We start from the raw sequence: 18,528 nt of genomic DNA on the forward strand, positions 1-18,528 counted from the left end.
GGAAGCTTGGCCAAACACCTGGGAACCTCAGAAAAGGATGGAAACACCACGGAAATGGACAGGAAACAGCAGGGGCAGCATGCATGGATGCCTCTGAGGCTGCTTAATCGCACCATTATGCCAAAATTATGGGCAACAGCATGGCCATGACAGAGTGACAGAATGAAGCTAGATAGCATGTAAAACATCCAATAATTGACCCTGACACTATAGGGGACGGCATGCAGAGGCAGCGGCAGCAGGCTAGAGAGTGTCATGGCGACATACCCTAAATGGACTCAGGCTTCAAACCAATGGGTGGCAGAGAGGAACCCGAGGAGGTGAGCAAGAAGCGCTCAATAATATCGGTACATGATAAAAGTTTGCCAGTATATTTTGTGGATAACACAGCAGGGTGGCGACAAAGTTAACAACTTTGATGTGGAATCCATGAAAACAACCCAAATTTGTGCCTGACACACCTCGTTTGATAAGGGGACGATGTATGGAGGCAGCTATATGGACGACTTTTGGAGGTAGCAATGGAGACAATGTGTTGAGGCTGCTATGGAGACAATTTAATTTGGATAGTGCCTGTATGTGGCAGTCCAAAAAAGTTTTCAAACCAGAGGAGCAGGTAGGTGGCCCTCCAGAAAAATTGAATAGATTGAGTGCCTGTATGTGGCACTCCCAAAAATTGTTTAAAACAGAGAACCGGGTAGGTGGCCCTCCAGAAAAATTAAATGCATAAAGTACTATAGCTAGAGCCAGTGGGCCCTGTCAAAAAATAGCCAGTTTCCTCTGCTTTAGTGTACAAAGAGGAGGAGAAGGAGGAAAATGGGGAGGAGGAGGAGTACATAAATTATTCAGGTTGAGCTTCCTTCACCTGGTGGAGATTGGAAATTATGAGAAATCCAGGCTTTATTCATCTTAATAAGCGTCAGCCTGTTAGCGCTGTCAGTCGACAGGCGTGTACGCTTATCGGTGATGATGCCACCAGCTGCACTGAAAACCCGCTCGGACAAGACGCTAGCGGCAGGGCAGGCAAGAACCTCCAAGGCGTACAGCGCCAGTTCGTGCCACATGTCCAGCTTTGAAACCCAGTAGTTGTAGGGAGCTGTGTGATCATTTAGGACGATGGTATGGTCAGCTACGTACTCCCTCACCATCTTTCTGTAAAGATCAGCCCTACTCTGCCGAGACTGGGGACAGGTGACAGTGTCTTGCTGGGGTGACATAAAGCTGGCAAAAGCCTTGTAAAGCGTACCCTTGCCAGTGCTGGACAAGCTGCCTGCTCGCCTACTCTCCCTCGCTACTTGTCCCGCAGAACTACGCACTCTGCCGCTAGCGCTGTCAGAAGGGAAATACTGTTTCAGCTTGTGCACCAGGGCCTGCTGGTATTCATGCATTCTCACACTCCTTTCCTCTCCAGGGATGAGAGTGGAAAGATTTTGCTTGTACCGTGGGTCCAGGAGAGTGAATACCCAGTAATCGGTGCTGGAATAAATTCTTTGAACGCGAGGGTCACGGGATAGGCAGCCTAGCATGAAATCTGCCATATGCGCCAGAGTCCCAACGCGCAAGAATTCACTCCCCTCACTGGCCTGACTGTCCATTTCCTCCTCCTCCAACTCCTCTTCTTCTGGCCATACACGCTGAACAGTGAAGGTCTGAGCAATGCTCCCCTCTTGTGTCTCGCCAACGTTCTCCTCCTCTTCCTCCTCATCCTCCTCCACCTCCTCCGATATGCGCTGAGAAACAGACCTGAGGGTGCTTTGGCTATCAACAAGGGAATCTTCTTCCCCCGTCTCTTGTGACGAGCGCAAAGCTTCCGACTTCATGCTGATCAGAGAGTTTTTCAACAGGCCAAGCAGCGGGATGGTTAGGCTGATGATGGCGGCATCGCCACTGACCATCTGTGTTGACTCCTCAAAGTTACTCAGCACCTGACAGATATCAGACATCCACGTCCACTCCTCATTGTAGACTTGAGGAAGCTGACTGACCTGACTACCAGTTCTGGTGGAAGTTGACATCTGTCAGTCTACAATCGCTCTGCGCTGCTGGTAAACTCTGGATAACATGGTTAATGTTGAATTCCACCTCGTGGGCACGTCGCACAACAGTCGGTGAGCGGGCAGTTGGAGGCGGCGCTGCGCTGCCCTGAGAGTGGCAGCATCTGTGCTGGACTTCCTGAAATGCGCACAGATGCGGCGCACCTTCGTGAGCAAATCTGACAGATTGGGGTATGTCTTGAGGAAACCCTGAACTATCAGATTTAACACATGGGCCAGGCATGGCACATGTGTCAGTCTGCCGAGTTGCAGAGCCGCCACCAGGTTACGGCCGTTGTCACACACAACCATGCCTGGCTTCAGGTTCAGCGGTGCCAGCCACAGATCAGTCTGCGCCGTGATGCCCTGTAATAGTTCTTGGGCGGTGTGCCTTTTATCGCCTAGGCTCAGCAGTTTGAGCACCGCCTGCTGTCGCTTAGCGACGGTACTGCTGCTGTGCCTAGAGCTAGCGACTGATGGCGCCATGCCCACGGATGGTAGTTCGGAGGAGGAGGTGGAGGAGGGGTGGGAGGAGGAGGAGGCATAGTAGGCCTTTGAGACCTGGACCGAGGTAGGCACCGCAATCCTCGGCGTCGGCAGTATATGACCAGCCCCAGGGTCAGACTCGGTCCCAGCCTCCACCAAGTTAACCCAATGTGCCGTCAGCGATATATAGTGGCCCTGCCCGGCAGCACTCGTCCACGTGTCCGTGATCAGGTGGACCTTGTCAGAAACAGCGTTGGTCAGGGCACGGAGGATGTTGTCTGACACGTGCTGGTGCAGGGCTGGGACGGCACATCGGGAAAAGTAGTGGCGGCTGGGGACCGAATACCGAGGGGCGGCCGCCGCCATGAGGTTGCGAAAGGCCTCGGTCTCTACTAGCCTATAGGGCAGCATCTCCAGGCTAAGCAATCTGGAGATGTGGACATTAAGGGCTTGGGCGTGCGGGTGGGTTGCACTATATTTTCTTTTCCGCTCCAGCGTCTGGGGTATGGAGAGCTGAACGCTGGTGGATGCTGTGGAGGATCGTGGAGGTGACGATGGGGTTTTTGTGCCAGGGTCCTGGGCAGGGGACTGACTATCAGCTGACACAGGGGAAGGAGCAGTGGTGTGCACGGCCGGAGGTGAACGGGCTTGGTGCCACTGAGTGGGGTGTTTAGCATTCATATGCCTGCGCATACTGGTGGTAGTTAAGCTAGTAGTGGTGGAACCCCTGCTGATCCTGGTTTGGCAAAGGTTGCACACCACAGTCCGTCGGTCATCCGGTGTTTCCTTAAAGAACCTCCAGACTTCTGAAAATCTAGCCCTCGCCGCGGGAGACCTCGCCACGGGAGCTTCACTACGTGACACATTTGGCGCTGATGCACCAGCTCTGGCCCTGCCTCTCCGTCTGGCCCCACCACTGCCTCTTCCAACCTGTTCTGGTCGAGGACTCTCCTCCGTCTCAGAAGCACTGTGTTCACCCGGCCTCTCAACCCAGCTTGGGTCTGTCACCTCATCATCCTCCGATCCCTCAGTCTGCTCCCCCCTCGGACTTCCTGCCCTGACAACAACTTCCCCACTGTCTGACAACCGTGTCTCCTCATCGTCGGACACCTCTTTACACACTTCTTCCACTACGTCAAGAAGGTCATCATCACCCACAGACTGCGACTGGTGGAAAACCTGGGCATCGGAAAATTGCTCAGCAGCAACCGGACAAGTGGTTTGTGACTGTGGAAAGGGTCCAGAAAACAGTTCCTCAGAGTATGCCGGTTCAAATGCCAAATTTTCCTGGGAGGGGGCAGACTGGGGGGGAGGAGGCTGAGGTGCAGGAGCTGGAGGAGTGCCGATTTCGGTGACATGGGTGGACTGCGTGGAAGACTGACTGGTGGACAAATTGCTCGAAGCATTGTCGGCAATCCACGACATCACCTGTTCGCACTATTCTGGCCTCAACAGTGCTCTACCACGAGTCCCAGTAACTTCAGACATGAACCTAGGGAGTGTAGCTCTGCGGCGTTCCCCTGCTCCCTCATCAGCAGGTGGTGTCTCACCCCGCCCAGGACCATGGCCTCTGACCCCTGCAGTAGTTGGACGCCCACGTCCCCGCCCTCGTCCTCTACCCCTAGCCCTTTTTTTGTGTTTTTTAGTTTTTAAAACCAAACAATGCTATCCTATTGCTATGGCTATTTTCTAGCCAAGTATGAAAGCACACTGCTATGCCAGATGAGATGACGCTGAGTTATGAAAAAATAAACGTAAAATAAAAAGTAAATGGCAGACTGTGCCTAATTTCAATCAAACCCCTAATAAATTGTCCTACTTCGGTCTTTGCGATGGATATGTGCGTCACTAAGCGCTAAACACAACGGTCCCAAGTCTCACTGCAAATTCCTCACAATATGGTAGTAGATGCACTACCGCAAGGCCAGCCACCAGCAGATCAACCAGAAATAAAATATATAACGCTATTGTAGGCCTAAGTAAGCCGTTTGGATTCTCCTATGGCTATTTTCTAGCCAAGTATGAAAGCACACTACTATGCCAGATGAGATGACGCTGAGTTATGAAAAAATAAACGTAAAATAAAAAGGAAATGGCAGACTGTGCCTAATTGAAATCCAACCCCTAATAAATTTTCCCACTTCGGTCTTTGCGATGGATATGTGCGTCACTAAGCGCTAAACACAGCGGTCGCAAGTCTCACTCCAAATTCCTCACAATTGGCTAGTATATGCACTGCAGCAAGGACAGCCACCAGCAGATCAACCAGAAATAAAATATATATAACGCTATTGTAGGCGTAAGTAAGCCGTTTGGATTCTCCTTTGGCTATTTTCTAGCCAAGTATGAAAGCACACTGATGAGATGACGCTGAGTTATGAAAAAATAAACGTAAAATAAAAAGAAACTGCCAGACTGTGCCTAATTGAAATCAAACCCCTAATAAATTTTCCCACTTCGGTGTTTGAGGTGGATATGTGTGTCACTAAGAGCTAAACACAACGGTAGCAAGTCCCCCTGCAAATTCCTCACAATATGGTACTAGCTGCACTACTAGTGCCAGCAAGCCCAGCCACAAGCAAACAAACAAAAAAAAAAGTATAACGTTATTGTAGCCCTAAGAAGGGCTGTTGGGTTCTTGTTGAATCACTCCTGCCTAACACTATTCTAATAGAACACCCTAACGCTTTCCCTGACCAGCAGCAACTCTCTCAGGGTCACCTGATCTGGCCAGCCAACCACTGCTATCGACGTGTAAGGGTACCACGTCATGCTGGGTGGAGTGCAGAGTCTCCTGGCTTGTGATTGGCTCTGTTTCTGGCCGCCAAAAAGCAAAACGGCGGGAGCTGCCATTTTCTCGAGCGGGCGAAGTATTCGTCCGAGCAACGAGCAGTTTCGAGTACGCTAATGCTCGACCGAGCATCAAGCTCGGACGAGCATGTTCGCTCATCTCTACTTCTAATGTAATAGGCAGAGAAGTAGTAAAGTCTACTTTTTGGTGAGGCCTCCACCTTGTGCAAAATGAAAAACTGTGCAGGGCCTCATGTACGCTAATGTTTTTGGGGTACATGTACTAAGCATAGTTTCAACTGCAAGCACAGGTCCCCATTTATTTCTATTGTCTCATACACACAGCTGTGGTTTCCATGACCGCATGCTCAGAGCAGGTCCTATTCTGACCAGAGAGTATGACTTACTTATACTTATAGTCATCAGTATCTGACACATGGGCCTCAAATAAAGGACCACATCTAGTGGTCTTATACACACAAATGATCTTTGAGCTATGTTTGTGGCTGTCGCCTGCCCCTATGTATTTTAAGGGAGCATGTACATGGTCATAGATTCCACTGTGCAAGAGCCGCCTGCCTGCCTTGTAGAGCAGGTCCTATTCCTGCCTGAGATGGCTGTCGGGGCAGTCTTGTTCTTCTAAAGTGTTCACTGCCAAACAAGACATTGCGCACCTTGTTTTTAGCCCGCAAAGAACACATGTTCAATTAATAATAATACAGACAAAAGGGAAGACCATTACCTTTGTAAGGGCAGCGGGTTTCTGCGTCAGCCTAGCCTAAGTTCTGCATGGGCAAAATTACAGACTCGGCTGACAAAATAGCAGACAGGGAAGGGCGGCACAGTGAGATAACCGATTGAGATCCAAAGTGGGTGCAGGCTCGATGGGGTCTGACTCCAAAACCCAGAAACTCCAAGAGAAAAAGGCAGACGAGCAGCACTCCGTTGAATACGTGTTTTTTTATTTCACAAGTGCATACAGCAACGTTTCGGCTTACTCTATGCAGCCATTCTCAAGCCATTCTCAGACTCGGCTGACATATGACAGGATCTAAGTACCTGGTGAGGGAGTGAGCTTGTTCCCTCCCTACTCCTACCTAAGACGTATGAGAATAAATGGTAGCATCTATTGAGATTCCTACATCTCTGGGAGGGAGTTTCATTTGGAGTTGATGACCTCAGGACATGTTAAGATGGTGAAATCTGGAGCCTTCCCAGGATGCCCCTCAGGTTCTCCTTGTGATACCATGGGGAATGTTGGAGCTTCACCATTAAGGTTTGTATTTCTGTATTAGTTAAATGAAGTGTTATAAATTGTCTCCGTTTGTGGAAAAATATTTTGACTCACCTGTCACCCACCTTTCTGCCTCCATTTTGTCTACATTTAAGTACATTTTAGCAGATGTTATTACTTCACCCACCGCCGGCAATGTTTCAACCAGCCAGTGGACCAACGGCATCGTATCGCCATCAACAAGAGTATATGGATAACGGGGGACAGGCGCAAATCACCTCCCTCCTCCCTATCAAGTGGAGATGGAGAGTGGAAGAGCGAAGGCTGCAAAAGTAGAGTCACCTTATAGGAAACCCTCAGAAATTCCTGAATTGTTTTTGAGGGGTTATGTTAAATGGGGTGATATGTGGGGGGTTTCTATTAACAGAACTTCCAAAACCCCCTATACAAATAAAATTGTCCCTAAAATATCTGAATCTAACATTTTCTTGAAAATTTAAAAAAATGCTGTATGATTTGTGATCTTTCCAGCGTCGTAGTAAAACAAAATGACACTTCTAAAATGTCTCCAACACAAAGCTGAGATATGGGAAATGTTAGTTAGTAACTAATTTGGGAAGTAAGACGATCAGTATGAAAAACAGAACAATTAGAATTTTGAAAATTGATAATTTTTCAAAGTGTTTACCAAATTCACCTTTAAAAAAAAATTGCTAAATATATCAATAACAATTTCCCACAAACTTGAAGTGTAACATGTCACGAAAAAAGATTTTTAAAACCATCCGGAAAGGTTAAAGCCTTCTAAAGTTATTCCCAGATAAAGTGACACATGTAAGGAAAATGAGCCTGGTCACTAAGGAGTTGATAAAATGCCCAGAGTAAAACACTAATAAAAGAGACCCCCAAATCAGACAACTAATAATGGGGGACCACAGAGCAGACTGCTATTCAAAATGGAGACGCCAGTGCAGTTTATTATAAGGGAAACCTCAGAGCAATCAAATGATAATGGAGACACCAGAGCAGATAACAATAATGGGGAGCACCCTAGAGCAGACAACAATAATGGAGAGCACCCTAGAGCAGACAACAATAATGGAGAGCACCCTAGAGCAGATAACAATAATGGAGAGCACCCTAGAGCAGACAACAATAATGGAGAGCACCCTAGAGCAGATAACAATAATGGAGAGCACCCTAGAGCAGATAACAATAATGGAGAGCACCCTAGAGCAGATAACAATAATGGAGACACCAGAGCAGATAACAATAATGGAGACACCAGAGCAGATAACAATAATGGGGAGCACCCTAGAGCAGACACATGATCCTCACCTCCCTTTGGTAATAGGCGCTGGTGTCAGGACCCAGAGCAGAGCAGCGCTGGGAGCATGTGACAGATACGTATACTTACACTACCAGGGGTCGTGCACCAATGACCTCCCATCACTAATGGAAACTCTCATTGGCTTTTGATTTTTCCCTGGGGTTGAGGACCTGGATGATGTCAATATCATGTCCTTGTACCTGAATTACAAAGATAATTGTACTATTCCAGATCATTGCTGAAATGCCATATAATTGTGTCCCGAGCCCGTGGGATCGACCTCTAGGAAGGCACCTGTTTTTGTCTATTATTTAGCTGAGCCTTGATTAGTCTCTACAGTCCACCACTTATTGGACATTATCTAGCCAGAAAATAATTGTTGTGATTCCTGATTGTTTCCATGAATGGTGCCATGATCTTGTCATGAACCTCATGGCCACATGCTATAGCACCGAGGAAATGCGATTCATCCTTATCTATGGTAGCTCTGGGCTTAAGAGAGGTAGCGCCATGTATGTGTCTCCGGCTATAACCCTAAGAAGCCCAATGCCCACGTGGGCTGGATAGAGCGGAGGCCATCACAAGAAAACTATAACTGTACATGAGTATTTTATGTGTAAATAATATTGCGAGGAATAAGAAAATGTGTTTTCCAGTCTCCATAAGGAAAGTTCTTACTTCTCGACCCTGATTATTATTCTGAAATGTATTATTAGGTCTCAAATCAAAGATAATAAAAAATGATGAGATTTTTCTTGTGTGGCTCATTAGTGTAATCTCTGAGGCATCACATGAGATCCCCATAGTATCATCCAGGATCCTATAAACATTCACCCCTCATCCTCTCGTCTCTCTGTATATGACCATTCACATCCATGAGGAGTCCCGTTACCCCCGGTGATACGGCCGTCAGGATTCTGGAGGTCAGGTTTATAAATTCTACATTTCTGTTCTTTATTTCATGATACATATTCATTCATACGTCATCACATATAAAAATAATGTAATTCCCTGTAAGTCCCTGGACAGCCACTACTATGTGCAGGTAGGTGATGCTAAGCAAACAGGGAAGTGAGGAGGCACCGGCTTTATAGGTTCAGATGTTGGTCTTCCGTCCTCCACCAGTCTGGTATTTTAGGTAACTCAATAAAACCCCCTAGTAACTTACCAACTCTGATCTTCACTAAAATCGTTTGGTCTTGACTTTCTAGGAGGCTGCTGAGGATTCATATAAACATCTGTCAATGAGTCCACTGGATTCATGAGTTTAGAAAGCAGTTTTGCTTCACATTGTGTGTTATTATTTAACTTTCTAGGCAATAACTATTAATTGTGGTGAAAGGCAAATAAACTATAACTTTAAATAAATACAAGTTAAAAAGTTCCAAATCATAAACCAACAGATAATCTTATATCAAACTTCATCTCAGTGCAGCAGGACAAAATGGCGGGACGCAGAATTTATAACTCACAATAGGACGGTGACTCGATATGATAAAGAAGTGTCCATATAAAATGGTCAGGTCAGGATAAAAATGTAGGCACTGTCTCGGATCTCCGGCGCACGTATGTCCCTCCGTGTGCCCCCGCTGCTGCTGCTCCTCCGGACTTACCTCTCCCAGCTCCTGCTCTCCAGAGGACTGCCATGCTTGCACGCCCCTGCTTCCTAGGGCATGCTCGCGCCGGCTGTAGGAAATTTAAAGGGCCAGTGCACCACTGATTGGTGCGCTGGCTGTTCCCCTCCACCTTTATTAATCAGCGCCTCCCTTCCTTCCCTGACGGATCTTTGTGCCTATGCCTTAGAGAAAGCTCCCCAGCGATATTCCTGTTGTTTCTGTGTGTTCCCGAGTTCCTCTGTGTTCCTGCTCCTGAGTCCTGTGTTGCCGTGTTCCTGTGTTGCCGCTCCTGTGTGTTCCTGCTCCTGAGTTCCCGTGTCCTGCGTTCCCATGTCCTGCGTTCCTGTGTTCCTCTGTCTCCTGCGTTCCTGTGTGCCTGTGTCCTGTGTTCCCGTTCCTATCTGCCTGGACTTCTCGTCCCTGACCCCGGATTGTACTTGATGTTGCATCTCTGCCTCCTGCCCTGACCCCGTACCTGGACTTAACGACGAGACTGTCTCCTGCAATGGTGCCGCAATCATGGCTGTCACCGCGGGCTAGTGGCACCTTTGGAATGACCTGGTGGTACCCCGCCGCAGCAAGACCATCCCGCTTTGTGGTGGGCTCTGGTGAACACCAGGTGCCACTTAGATTCCGGTCCCAGGTGTCTGCTTGTACCGTCTCCCATGGTGGTCAAGGGGGTCCACTCATCCCGAATCCTGACAGCACTCTCCCTAGTTTGCCCTAACTGAACTCACCCTCACGCCCCAAACATTGCTCTCATCCTAACAAAGAGGGTCCCAGGCTATCCCTAATTGCCGGAATACCCTTGTGCTGAGAAAGATAACACGAAGATACAGCTCACCCATATAATGTGCATCCACTCTACTCCAACCGGTTGCTTCAGTGTGAACAATGATCAAGATATTCAGGCTGTCCAGGTAAGTACTTGAAAAGTAGATTGAATATCCAGTACCCGTATTCATTAGTAAAATCCATTTTCTTTAATATGAATCCATTAGAAATGAAAGATATGACATGTAGAAGAAATGTAAGGGTTACATACAGAAAAAATAATTACTTGTGTGTAAGCTTACGTTTTTTCTACATACCCTTGCACACGCTGCCAATCCAGATAGACCAATGTTCTCAACGCATTTCCAGTACCACTTCTGGTGGGTCTTTCATTAGGTTTTTCATTCTTTAAATAGTCTCAGTTGAAGGCAATATGGCTGCTACAGGAATGGGGGTCACCATTGTGTTTATCCACAGCATTGACCACCGTCAGAAATCTGCACCATCTTGCTTGTTTGATTCACCTAATAAAAGGCCTGCTATATGTGGTGCTAGAAATGCCTGTCAATTTGGATTGGCAGGGTGTACTAGGGTATTCCCGAAATTAGGGATAACCTGGGACCATCCTTGTTAGGACGGGAGCAATGTTTGGGGTGTGAGGGTGAGTTCAGTTAGGGTCATACTAGGGGCAGTGCCTACATTTTTACCCTGACCTAGCAGGACCTACTACACATCACTACTAGCTTCCCTTTAAAGAGAACCCGTCATGCAAAATAACCCCCCTAAACTAAATATATTTTTCATAAACTGCCATTAGAGAGCATTGCCTCTGTCCCTTTATTGTCCCTCTACATGTCTGTAAACCTAAGCAATGAGGTCCTAAAGCTGTATGCAAATGACCTGTGAAATGTCCAATGAAGCATTAGCATATTCAAGCTGTCCACTCTATTCATGAGTGGGAGGCACAGCCACACCCCCAGTGCATGACTGACAGCCTGTATAATGATGTGAGGCTGTATAATGATGTGCTTCCTGGTGCTGGCGCCCCCTGCAGCCTGTGTGTGCATGTGTGTGTGTATAGGAGAGATACAGCAGCTCCAGGCAGCCATGTTACAGCAGAACATGTCAGATTCATGTGTAGCTGATGTCTGTGTCTCTCACCTGTATATTAGGAGGATGCAGCATGTCAGCAGATGCAGCACACACACTAGCCATGCTTTACTATACATTACACACAGACATGAGCAGGGGGAGGAGAGGGGAGGGGTAACAGGGGTGACATCACTGCCTCTGACCATGTGACCAGCCTCATTTACATGATAAAGAATAGATGATTTTACAATGAATAATGTATGAAATGACTAGATAAAGGCTGGGATGGGATCCTTGTGAGCTGCTCCAACAGGTAGTAGTGACAGGACAAGTGACACAGACCTGATGACAGGTGTCCTTTAAGCTGCTCGCAGGATCGGTAAGATCTAAACATTTTATACACGACACTGGTTTATCATATCGAGTCACCATCAGATTGTGAGTTATGAATTCTGCGTCCTACCACTTTGTCCTGAGATGAAGTTTGATACAAGATAATCTGTTGGTTTATGTTTTGGAACTTTTTAACTTGTATTTATTACAAATTGCAGTTTATTTGCCTTTCACCATAATTAATAGTTGCATCTGAATGGTCTGGTGAGTCTGAAGCAATTTATATATTTATATATTTCCTGCTGTTTAAATTAATATTGTTCTTTCTAGGCAATGAATGAGAAGAACCAGACCAAAGTCTATGAGATATTTCTACTTGGCTTCAAAGATCTCCACAATATCAAGATCCCCCTTTTGATTCTGCTCCTCCTGACCTATTGTGTGACCATCTGTGGGAACGTCTTGATCATCGTCCTGGTGTCCTACAGCAAGACTCTCCAGTCCCCCATGTACTTCTTCCTCACACAACTCTCCATATCTGACATTATGCTCACCACTGACATTGTCCCTACGACTCTCGCCAGTATGTTTCATGATAAGATGGTCCTGTCTTTTTCTGGTTGTATCACTCAGTTTTACATCTTTGGATGCTCAGAGTCCACCGAGTGTCTCATCCTGGCAGTGATGGCTTATGACCGGTATCTCGCTATCTGTCATCCTCTCCACTATGCCACCATTATGGATTTTGATTTATTTTTGAAAATGTCAATTATTTCATGGATTTTTGGGGCTTTAATTGTCATCATAACAATTTTAGCCCTTTTTGGACTAGAATTCTGTGGACCCAACATCATTGATCATTTCTTCTGTGATTTGACCCCTATTCTAAAACTATCATGTTCAGAAACATCGAAAGTGGAAATGGAGGTTTTCTTTTTGGATATCTTTGTCCTGATTTTACCCTTTATTATGACGGTGACTTCCTATGGATGGATAATCAAGACCATCCTCGGCCTCTCCTCTAACCTTCAGAGGAGGAAAGCCTTCTCCACGTGTAGCTCTCACCTCACAGTTGTCTGCATATTCTACGGGACGCTCATTGCTATTTATATGATCAGCACAAGAGGGGTCTCTCTGACTATTAATAAGGTGGCATCTTTGTTGTACACTGTGGTTACACCGATGCTGAATCCAATCATATACAGTCTGAGGAACAAGGACATCAAAGAGAACATCAGGAAGCTGCAGACTCATCTACGATGTGTGTAATGATGATGGTCTGTGCCTAACGCTGTGTCACCTTCTACAAGAGGTCTAACTGCCTGGTTCCTCATCCTTCTCCTTCCTTTACCTCACCCACTTTCTGTGAGCTTCTAGGGGTCGGACACGACCTACGGCTCCTCAGAAATAAAGGCTTTGTGTGTTCACATCAAATTTGTTTCCTACAGAACAACTCTATTACCATTGGCAGCTTTTCCTAATGGGAGGTGCTTGAGCGTGAAAGGACATCTACTACCAGATGTGATGACGGTAACTGCTCTAACTTACCAGCTTGTTTTCTATATTAGGGGATGAAAGCATTTCTATTTTTTCCTTATCCTTGAAACAAAGACTTGCATCACCTGAGCACATCCTAGCACAGTTCCCACCAATGCATCTCTCAAGCAGATAAGACAGACAACCATCAGTATATCTGTTGGTAGATGTCCTTTAAGGTTTTTTATTCTCCAGTACAGAGAAGGGTGTTACTGTCTACGTTCCTAAATTTAATGTGAATACCATAACATTGCTAGATACAGTATGTGACAATGGGAGATGATGGGACAGATGTTGGTGAATGAACAGTAACTTCTTGGTGCTGACGTCTTGAATTCCAGAAACTAAGAAAGTAGATCCACAATGGATCTGGTGGTAGGTGCATCTAACGAATGTAAAGATAGCCCTTTTTAGGGCTAATCCTTTAGTCCCCACAATTTTTTAGGAAGTTTAATGGCCTTGATATACAAATTTTCTAAAGACCATTAAACTTCCTAAAAAATTGTGGAGACTAAAGGATTAGCCCTAAAAAGGGCTATCTTTCCATTCGTTAGATGCACCTACCACCAGATCTTCTTTAATAGGTAGATCTGTGGTGGTAGGTTTCCTTTAAGTATTAGGAGACACTCTATAATAATACTTCACTGTGTCTTTGTTTGGCCACCTGAAGAAGTTTTATGAAATTTGTGCCTTATGGAACAGGGTTTTTGCGGTACAGAAGGCTGGACATGTTTCAGAGAATCTTACTGTTTAGCAGCTGCTTTTAATATATATTACAGAAATACCCAGCATTAACACAGCGTAGACCAAAATTTTCAACCAGAAAATTACCAGTAGAGACGAGCGGGTTGGTCAAAATTTCCATTTGGCCGGTTTGTCTGAATTTTGCAACAAAATTTGGTTTGTGCTGAACTGTGACCAGAACACGAACCCTATTGAAGTCACCCAAAAAGGGTTTTAAAATGGAGCTAATAAGGGCAACAGAGCTGATAAATGCTGTGCCCTGCCCACAATGGACTAGGGAAAGTGCTTCAAATTATAACATAATATAAAAAAAAAATTAGCAAACAGAAAATCGCTAGAAGTAATTAAAAAATAATGATGCTACAGTGGTAAAGGGCGCTATAGATCATTCTCACTGCGGTAAAAGAAGCAATGGGGAAAAAAATTGAAGTTCCAGGAATGCAGAATTGAAAAATTTGGATGCAAAGTTCTGGAAATGCGAAAATGAAATATTTGAATTTCAAGTTCTGTGAGTACAAAATAGAAAAAAAATTAAAATGAAGTTCCAGGTATGCGGAACTTGCGTGGGATCCATGCCTTGTTCATCTTAAGGAATGTTAGGATGTCCAAGTTCGTTGTAAAGAGGTGGATCCTCTTGTCAGTGATGACACCACCCACAGTACTGAACCCATGCTCTGATAGCCACAGGGCAGGACGGCACCTGCAAGGCATAGAGGGCAAGCTCTGGCCAGGTGTCCAATATTCTCAGCCAGAAATTGAACAGGGACGACCCATCCTTCATTGCCAGGAGACACATGGACAGATAATCCTAAACCATATGTCCCATTCTGCCCCCTGGTAGTATGTGCCCCATCGGCTGCTGGTGGAGGTAGAGCAGAGGTCAACATGGTGTTCCACAATGTGGCCTTTGGTGGTCTTCCTTCTGCGCTGGCGACTTATTCTTCACTTCACTGAGCTCTCAATGTCAGATGGGAAGTAGATGGGTAGTGCTTGTAGCAATGTGTGCTTGTGCGCTATAAATAAAAGGACTTATCATTATTATTATGTTATTATTATTGTACTCCATCCTTTAGTCTCACATTCTAGTATTGGAATAGAACATGGTTCCCTATCCTTGTAGCATAGATACAGCAAGGTTTCCCCCCAGTATCCAAACAACTTGGGTGTCAGTGAGTAGGCATTGGAGTCTATCATGGCTCATGTTAGCAAGGATAAACTTTGTTCTGTGGGAGGTGTCAGAAATACTCTCTATACATTGTTAATATGGTAAATGACTATTCTAGCTCCAAACATCTGGTTTTAGATGCAATATCTACATATATGCGTATATAGGCCCATTTCCAACAACAATGTAAGGCTAATGGATGTTAAAGGGGTTATCCGGGTTTAAAAAAATTTTTATGGCCGGGCTGGGGAGGGCTATTTAAACATAATAAACATAGACTTACCTCCTCCGGTGCTGCCAATGTCCCGTGCCGCGGCCCGTCTACTCCGTGTGCCGGTTTCATTACACCGGCGCACAGGGAGCTTCCGGCCGGCCGGATGCTCCCATGCGCACCATCTCCCAGCGCTTACAACGCTGAGAGATAGGGACGGATGGGAGGAGCCGTCCACAACGCAGACCGGAAGCTCCCTGTGCGCTGCCTCCGTGCCCCTGTTTGTTTACAGGGGCACGGATCGAAGTGACCGCGGCGCGGGACATCGGCGGCGCCAGAGGAGGTAAGTCCATGTTTATTATGTTTAACTATCCCTTCCCTAGCCCGGCCATAAAAAGATTTTTAAACCCGGATAACCCCTTTAAGGAAAGGTTAAAAACCCATGCTCAGGTATGCTAGCGCAGCTGAAAACTGTTTGGCTCATTAGAGAAGCTATAAAACTGACCTTCTTTTGAGCTGGTTGAGAATCTGGAGCATCACATTTGTTTGCTCTATGAAACTCTCATGATGCCCAGAAAAAAAGAACTTTCAAGAGAAACGAGATAGTCTATTCCATGCAACAAATTGCCAAGAAACTGAAGGTTTCCTACAACAGTGTGTACTACTCCCTTTAGAGGAGAGTACAAACAGGCTCTAACCAGTCTAAAAAGAGAAGTGGAAGACCTCTCACGACCCCTCACAGGTCCTCAACTGGCAGCTTCATTACATAGCACCCACCAAACGCCAGTGTCACGTTCTAAAGTGAAGAGGCAACTGAAGGATGCAGCCTTCAGGGCAGAAGGGCAAATAAAAAGCCATATCTAAGACTGGCAAACAAAAAAGGAAAAGATTAACATGGACAAAAGAACAGACATCGGACAGAGGAAGATTGGAAAAAAAGGATTATGGACAGAGAAATCAAAGTTTGAGTTCTTTGGATCAGATGGAGGAATATTTGTGAGACACCGAAGAACTGAAAAGATGCTAGAAGATGCCTGAGGCCATCACTATACACAAGAATTCCCCAGGTTATACCGGCTGTACATATATCATTATATACAGGAGATCCCCAGGTTATACCGGCTGTACATATATCATTATATACAGGAGACCCCCAGGTTATAACAGCTGTACATATATCATTATATACAGGAGATCCCCAGGTTATACCGGCTGTACATATATCATTATATACAGGAGATCCCCAGGTTATACCGACTGTACATATATCATTATATACAGGAGATCCCCAGGTTATACCGGCTGTACATATATCATTATATACAGGAGATCCCCAGGTTATACCGGCTGTACATATATCATTATATACAGGAGATCCCCAGGTTATACCGGCTGTACATATATCATTATATACAGGAGCTCCCCAGGTTATACCGGCTGTACATATATCATTATATACAGGAGCTCCCCAGGTTATACCAGCTGTACATATATCACTATATACAGGAGATCCCCAGGTTATACCAGCTGTACATATATCACTATATACAGGAGATCCCCAGGTTATACCGGCTGTACATATATCATTATATACAGGAGATCCCCAGGTTATACCGGCTGTACATATATCATTATATACAGGAGCTCCCCAGGTTATACCGGCTGTACATATATCATTATATACAAGAGATCCCCAGGTTATACCGGCTGTACATATATCATTATATACAGGAGATCCCCAGGTTATAACGGCTGTACATATATCATTATATACAGGAGATCCCCAGGTTATAACGGCTGTACATATATCATTATATACAGCAGATCTCCAGGTTATCCAGCTGTACATATATCATTATATACAGGAGATCCCCAGGTTATACATTGTTACATATATCATTATATACAGGAGATCCCCAGGTCATACCGGCTGTACATATATCATTATATACAGGAGATCCCAAGGTTATACCGGCTGTACATATATCATTATGTATAGGAGATCCCCAGGTTATACCGGCTGTACATGTATCATTATATGCAGGAGATCCCCAGGTTATACCGGCTGTACATATATCACTATATACAGGAGATCCCCAGGTTATACCAGCTGTACATATATCACTATATACAGGAGATCCCCAGGTTATACCGGCTGTACATATATCACTATATACAGGAGATTCCCAGGTTATACCGGCTGTACATATATCATTATATACAGGAGATCCCCAGGTTATACCAGCTGTACATATATCATTATATACAGGAGCTCCCCAGGTTATACCGGCTGTACATATATCATTATATACAGGAGCTCCCCAGGTTATACCGGCTGTACATATATCATTATATACAGGAGATCCCCAGGTTATACCGGCTGTACATATATCACTATATACAGGAGATCCCCGGGTTATACCGGCTGTACATATATCATTATATACAGGAGATCCCCAGGTTATACCAGCTGTACATATATCACTATATACAGGAGATCCCCAGGTTATACCGGCTGTACATATATCATTATATACAGGAGATCCCCAGGTTATACCAGCTGTACATATATCATTATATACAGGAGATACTTCTGCTATGATCACTGCTCTGCGCTGTCTTGGCTTCTCTTGATATACAAGAGGTAGTCACCTGAAATGGTATTCCATCAATCTTGAAGGAGTTCCCAGAGATGCTCAGCACTTTTTGGCCCTTTTGCCTTCACTCTATGGTCCAGCGCACCCCAGACCATCTGGATTGGGTTCAGGTCTGGTGACTGTGACTGACCTTTTCAAGCGACTACCTCATCAAGAGAAGCTAATAGCGTGCAAAGCAGTAATCACAGCAAAATGACCTGGAATGTAAGACGTTTGTTCAGTTCTTTCACACTTTTTGGTAAGTATATAATTCCACATGTGATAATCCATAGTTTTGATGTCTTCAGTGTGAATCTACAATTTTTTATAGTCCTGAAAATACAGAAAAGTCTTTAATGATAAGGTGCGTCCAAATTTTTGGTCTGTGCTGTATTTCACAACTGAATCATCTTATAAACATTACAAGAGAACACTAGTGGCAAGTGTCTTCTGACTTCAGAAACAGGCGTGGAGTGACTGAGGCCTGAGGAACTAGAGTCTGGACTGCTAAAATACTATATGCTTGAGTATAAGCCGACCCGAGTATA

At 45.4% G+C, this 18,528-nt stretch overlaps 1 protein-coding gene across 1 annotated transcript; it reads left to right on the forward strand.

Annotated features, from left to right (window-relative positions):
* The first annotated feature begins 12,021 nt into the window (after positions 1 to 12,021).
* LOC140128792 (olfactory receptor 11L1-like) lies at positions 12,022 to 12,957 on the forward strand. Its single transcript, XM_072150495.1, has one exon. The coding sequence runs from the start codon at positions 12,022 to 12,024 to the stop codon at positions 12,955 to 12,957; it is 936 nt and encodes a 311-aa protein (XP_072006596.1).
* The last annotated feature ends 5,571 nt before the right edge of the window (positions 12,958 to 18,528 follow it).

This window comes from Engystomops pustulosus, chromosome 4, assembly GCF_040894005.1.
Source record: "Engystomops pustulosus chromosome 4, aEngPut4.maternal, whole genome shotgun sequence".
Taxonomy (NCBI): Eukaryota; Metazoa; Chordata; class Amphibia; order Anura; family Leptodactylidae; genus Engystomops; species Engystomops pustulosus.